A 6,654-nucleotide genomic window follows, 5' to 3' on the forward strand; every position below is an offset into this window, starting at 1 on the left:
CCTGGGGGGTGAGTAAAGGTTGATGGAGAGTAAAAAAAGAAGTTTGAAAGGGTAGGCACATGCACGGAGACCCTCAAAGTGATGTTTCTCCTAACCATGGACTGCCCTACATCCACTGGATAGAGAAGGACAGGCCTTGCCCCACTGCAGAGCTTGCAATCAGTTCCTTGCACCAAGGCACCGAATCTGCCTGCGATGCTGCCGGGTGTCTGACACACGCTCACTCTGAATGGGGATGGCTTTCCTGTACAGGACCATCGCTGTCCCTGCCAAATGCCTGTGGCTGTGTGTGAGAGCCTTGGCACCTCACATGACATTACGGGCCTGGAATTGGCATTACACGGAATAACTGCCCTGAATTTGATCAGGCAATGTGAGAATGTTCTTGACGCCACCATCATTAGAGTCAATGGAGATCTAGTAAACGTGGCTGATGAAAAGACAGAGGGAAACTTAGCTCTGCCTATGGTACATGATGCCATTTCAGCAGAAGAATCCCTGCATAGGCTGCCCAGAAGGTAACAAATAGAGACAAGTTCTATCATCCTAAAAGGGGGCATCTGATGTCATTTCATTTGGCCAAAGATTCCCCACCAGCCTCCAAGAAGATGTCCCCAGATGCTGCCCTGTCTCTCAGCATTGCTCCACGACGGCTTGCAGCTGGCTCCACGTACTTTGGAGCACCTCTGGAACTTCAGGGGTCACCAGGTCTTTGCATCTGAACACCTCAGTCCTGGCCTCCATCTCCATTCATGAGCATGGGAGCTGAGCCAAGGAGCTCACATGCAGGTGCCTATTGTGTGCACACCTGAACTGAGGCAAGAGGAATCCACCTCCTGTGGGTTTCTGCTGTGCATGGGGGAAACTGAGGACTACAGACATGAATGGAGGCTGAATCCCTTCCCTCAGCAATGGTAAATGAGATCATTCCCTGTCCTTGCCTGGGTGTCCTGCCTAAAGATGGGACAATGACAAGGTGATTCTTGGACCTAACTCTTCTTCAGATGGGAGAAATGACACTGGTGGAAAGCAGCGTCACTCCCCACCTGAGGGAGGGAACATCAGAGATGCCTTCAGCCTGTTTCCCAGCAGGTTCCCCTGGAGCCCCAGGGACACCTGGAGGGAGCCCAGAGGGGCAGAGAAAGTGCTGCCTTGGGCTGGGCCTCTGCTGCTGAGCTGGGCTGGGCTCCTGGCATGGAGGGAGCTGCTGGCAAGTGGGCAGCACTGCAGAGAGACAGCTCTGCCCAGGAGCAGCTCCTCTGCAAAGGGCAGCAGGGCTGAGGGCGCTGCCTGCAGGCAGCGAGGGGAGAGGAGCGAGGCTGAGAGAGCTTAAAGGCAGTTGGGAGCGGGAGGAGAGCTCACTGGGGGAGAAATCTTCACAGCCCTCTATGTGGTAAGTCTCTGGGTGTAGGGCAATGCAGCTTCAGTTCCTGGGGAGATCATCAAAAGCTGGCACATCCCACAGCTTATGGGATCTGTCAGTATTACTCTCTTAGTTTCTCTAACGCAGAGGAGAAGGATGTGCTGCAGAGCACAGCTTCCCTGCTGCACCATCAGAGGGACAGAACAGGACGGCTGCCTTCTCCCGGGGATGGTTGTGGAGGTGTGCATATGGGTGTTCAGCCAGGGGTGCCCAGGGCCGTCCTTCAGAGCAGGGTCCCTGCACCCCAGGGGCTGTGTGCTGGGGCAGGGACTCTGCCGCCTGCCAGGGTCAGCACTCAGCCTGCCCCGGGAGCTCCCCACAGCGATGCGGGGAGAAGCTGTGGGTGGAAGGAGCGACCCCTGGCAGGGCAGGGTCCTGCTCTCGAGTGGGTGCTGCGTAGGTCAGGGCTGCTCACAGCAGCAGATCACTACAGGGCATTCCCAGGAGAAGACTTTCCAAGAAGCAGAGCAAGACAGGGGCTACCCAAAAGGGAAGGATCCTGTTCTTTCAGTCTTCTACTCTGGGTTGTCTGGGTGGGCAATGGGACACAGAAATTCATCTCTCAGTTCTGGAGGAGGCACTGAAATTGCAACTCTTTTACTCTTCAAAGTAAATAAACCAGGCAGTATCAGAAGTCAACATACCGTGGCTTACAGACAGCATCAGTATCACTTTTCCAGCCTCATCAGGTTTGATCTGAGGTTCCCATCAGAGCCTGCACACACAGAGAGGCCCCTGGGCAGTGCCCTGCTGCTGGGAGGTGTCTGCAGGGCAGAGCTGAGCACACAGCGGGTGGGATGGGCTCTGTGAGCACTGACAGGGAGGAGGCTTGGGGCCAGAGAAACAGCTCCTGGCAGGGACAGCTCCAGGCAGCAGAGACAGGGGTAAGGGGTGGGGGGAAACTGCAAACAAGCAGTGGGGGAAGGTGCTCTCCGGCAGCTCTCTTGTTGTCTTTCACTGTAGATGTCTTCTGGGCATTGTCTGCTGGGCAGTGCTCGGGCTCTCTCTTTAGAACCTGTCATCTTCAGGATCCCTGACTCTTTGCTTTGCCTGTCCTGCTGGGCTTGTGAGCTGCCCCCAGAAAGGCACAGCTCTCCTGTAGGATCCTAGGGAGTGCTGAGCCTTTCCTTGGGGCTTGGCGCTCTCCTCTCAGAATCCTTTGCTCCTCTCTGTGAGGGGTCCTGTCCTGCTCTCTTCATCGCAACTCCATCTCTGGGCTGGTAGAGAGAAGAGATTGCAGATCTGCCCATTGAACCAGTGCTCCCCTGCTGCCATCCAAGTTCAGTTGTTTGGGGTTTTTAAAGAGAAATTTGTGTGTGAAGTCATCTTCAAGGCAGCACAAGCGAAAGGGCAGCACAGATGGGAAAGAAGACTGGTGGGCAGAGAGAGCTCAGAGCTCAGAGAGATTTGGCTGGCACTCAGGAATAAAAGGAGAGTTGTGATCTGTGGAAGAAGGGGCAGGCAACTCAGGAGGACTACAAGGATGTTGTGAGGTTACGCAGGGAGAAAATTAGAAGGGCCAAAGCCCAACTAGAACTTAATCTGGCTACTGCCGTAAAAGGCAGTAAAAAAATGTTCCTATAAATACATTAGCAACAAAAAGGGAGCTAAGGAGAATCTCCATCCTTAATTGGATAGTGACAAAGGATGAGGAAAAGACTGAGGTACTTAATGGCTTCTTTACCTCAGTCTTTAATAGTCAGACCAGTTGTTCTTGGGGTACCCAGCCCCCTGAGCTGGAAGACAGGGATGGGGAGCAGAATGAAGCCTCCATAATGGAAGGGGAAATGGTCAGCGGCCTGCTACACCATGTAGACACACACAAAGTCTATGGGGCCAGATGGGATCCACGCGAGGGTACGGAGGGAGCTGGCAGAAGTGCTCACAAAGCCACTTCCAATCATTTATGAGCAGTCCTGGCTAAGTGGGGAGGTGCCAGTCGACTGGAGGTTAGCAAATATGATGCCCATCTACAAGAAGGGCCAGAAGGAGGATGTGGGGAACTACAGGCCTGTCAGTCTGACAGCGGGGCCAGGGAAGGTTATGGACCAGATCATCCTGAGTGCCATCACATGGCACGTACAGGACAACCAGGGGATCGGGCCCAGTCAGCATGGGTTTATGAAAGGCAGGTCCTGCTTGACTAACCTGATCTCCTTCTATGACAAGATGACCTGCTTAGTGGATGAGGGAAAGGCTGTGGGTGTTGTCTACTTGGACTTCAGTAAAGCCTTTGACACTTTTTCCCACAGCATTCTCCTGGAGGAACTAGCGGCTCATGGCTTGGGCCCATGTACTCTTTGCTGTGTAAAAAACTGGCTGGATGATGAGGTCCAAGAGCGGTGGTGAATGGAGTTCAATCCAGTTGGTGGCCGGTCACAAGCGGTGTTCCCCAGGGCTCAGTATTGGGCCTACTTCTGCTTAGTATCTTTATCAATAATCTGGATGAGGGGATCGAGTGCACCCTCAGTAAGTTTGCCAATGACACCAAGTTGGGCAGGAGTGTTGATCTGCTGGAGGGCAGGAAGGCCCTACAGAGGGATCTGGCCAGGCTGGATCGATGGGCCAAGGCCAACTGTAGGAGGTTCAACAAGGCTCAGTGCCGGGTCCTGCACTTGGGTCACAACAACCCCATGCAACGCTACAGGCTGGGGGAAGAGTGGCTGGAGAGCTGCCTGGCTGAAAAGGACCTGGGGGTGTTGGCTGACAGCCGGCTGAATATGAGCTGGCAGTGTGCCCAGGTGGCCAAGAGGGCCAATGGCATCTTGGCTTGTATCAGCAATAGTGTGGCCAGCAGGACTAGGGAAATGATGGTGCCCCTGTACTGGGCACTGGTGAGGCCGCACCTCAAATCCTGTGTTCAGTGTTGGGTCCCTCACTCCAAGAAGGACATCGAGGTGCTGGAGCGTGGCCAGAGAAGGGCAACAAAGCTGGTGAAGGGTCTGGAGCACAAGGCTGGTGAGGAGCGGCTGAGGGAGCTGGGGTTGTTTAGCCTGGAGAAGAGGAGGCTGAGGGGAGACCTTATTGCTCTCTACAACTACCTGAAAGGAGGCTGTAGTGAGGTGGGAGTTGGTCTCTTCTCCCAAGTAACAAGCGATAGGAAAAGAGGAAATGGTTTAGATTGGATATTAGGAAAGATTTCTTCACCAAAAGGGTTGTCAAGCAGTGGAACAGGCTGCCCAGGGAAGTGGTTGAATCCCCATCCCTGGAAGTATTTAAACGACACGTGGACGTGGTGCTTAGGAACATGGCTTAGTGGTGGACTTGGCAGTGCTACATTAACGGTTGGACTCGATGATCTTAAAGATCTTTTGCACCTTAAATGATTCTGTGATTCCATGATTCTGTAACACTGCAGCTCTCCTGACTCTGCACTAAGCTACAAATATCTGAGTCCTTTTGCATGTCCTGTCTCAAGACTCTTACATTTTCAGTCATAAAACTGAGGATTTCTATCCCTAAATAGGATACCCACCGGTTGTGATGGTGGAAAATAAAAACCACAAACAAAATTATTATAAAGACTTGCTAAGCCTCTTTTCTGCAGCCCACACTCTTCGGAGTCATGAGTGCAGATATTGAACTTTTCTGTTAAAGGCGGATTACGTCTGACATCCCTTGAGAGCAATGGAGCTGTCACAAACCAGCTCCCATGTAGCCACTGCAGCAGAGCACAGCTGACTCCTCAGCAGCACATGAGCAGAGGTCCTGCTCGGTACACCACACTCAGCCAGCGCAGACCAGAGAAAGGAAATGCACTTCACTTGGAGGGTATTGCGATGAAAAATGGAGTGGTTTTGCTCAGAGGAGTCTGTCTTGATTTTAACCTGTCCTTTCATTTTTGGAGTAGTGCCCCCATGTCAAGAAACAGCAAATGTCCAACAGCAGCTCTGTCACCCACTTCCTCCTCCTGGCATTCGCGGACACACGGGAGCTGCAGCTCTTGCACTTCTGGCTCTTCCTGGGCATCTACCTGGCTGCCCTCCTGGGCAATGGACTCATCATCACTGCTGTAGCCTGTGACCAGCACCTCCACACACCCATGTACTTCTTCCTCCTCAACCTCTCCCTCCTTGACATGGGCTGCATCTCCACCACTGTCCCCAAAGCCATGGCCAATTCCCTCTGGGACACCAGCAACATCTCCTACGCAGGGTGTGCTGTCCAGCTCTTTCTGCTTTTCTTCTTCCTTGGAGCAGAGTGTGCCCTTCTCACTGTCATGGCCTATGACCGTTTTGCTGCCATCTGCAAACCCCTGCACTACGGGACCCTCCTGGGCAGCAGAGCTTGTGTCCACATGGCAGCAGCTGCCTGGGGCAGTGCTTTTCTCAATGCTCTCCTTCACACTGTCAATACATTTTCACTCCCCCTCTGCCACGGCAATGCTGTGGACCAGTTCTTCTGTGAACCTCCACAGATCCTCAAGCTCTCCTGCTCAGACGCCTACCTCAGGGAAGCTGGGCTCCTTATTTTAAGTTCTTTGTTAGCATTTGGGTGTTTTGTGTTCATTGTGCTGTCCTATGTGCAGATCTTCAGGGCCGTACTAAGGATCCCCTCTGAGCAGGGATGCCACAGAGCCTTTTCCACATGCCTCCCTCACCTGGCCGTGGTCTCTCTGTTTGTCAGCACTGCCATGTTTGCCTACCTGAAGCCCCCCTCCATCTCCTCCCCATCCCTGGATCTGGTAACAGCAGTGCTGTACTCGGTGGTGCCTCCAGCAGTGAACCCCCTCATCTACAGCATGAGGAACCAGAAGCTCAAGTGTGCCGTGTGGAAACTGATAACTGGATGTTTTTCTGGAGCAATAAACTGCCCATCGTCTTCTTCATAGCTGTTATAACGTAACTCATTACAGGCGCAGCCTGTCTTCTGTATTTTTTGTTGTTGGTGGTGGTTTTTTACTTGGGATAAAGTTGTTCCTTTTCTAATTCATTTTTTGCTTTTCTTTTCTGACTGAGTGGTAGTTTAAATGAGGAGCCATGCTCTCTGTGTGTTTAAACAAAATAAAGAGCACTTCAGTGACTATTTTTTTTACCTGAGAACCTTCCTGAAAGGCCTTTTTGGAGCTGCAGGGAGAGTTCCTTTATGCATGGATGGAGGGGAAAAGAGTCCCGGCATGGCAGCACTGCCAGGGAGCACCAGCGCTTGGTCTTCAACAGCTGTTCTCTTGCCACTTCCACACTCTCTTCCTGATTCCTTGTGTTGGTGTCAGCCCTGAGAGCTCTGGCAGC

General features: G+C 52.7%; 1 protein-coding gene across 1 annotated transcript; it reads left to right on the forward strand.

Annotated features, from left to right (window-relative positions):
- Window positions 1–5,297: 5,297 nt before the first annotated feature.
- LOC148051178 (olfactory receptor 14A16-like) lies at window positions 5,298–6,254 on the forward strand. The gene has a single exon (XM_087738309.1). The coding sequence runs from the start codon at window positions 5,298–5,300 to the stop codon at window positions 6,252–6,254; it is 957 nt and encodes a 318-aa protein (XP_087594435.1).
- The last annotated feature ends 400 nt before the right edge of the window (window positions 6,255–6,654 follow it).

Source organism: Nipponia nippon, unplaced genomic scaffold, assembly GCF_047370975.1.
Source record: "Nipponia nippon isolate SJK-2023a ecotype South Korea unplaced genomic scaffold, ASM4737097v1 scaffold_64, whole genome shotgun sequence".
Taxonomy (NCBI): Eukaryota; Metazoa; Chordata; class Aves; order Pelecaniformes; family Threskiornithidae; genus Nipponia; species Nipponia nippon.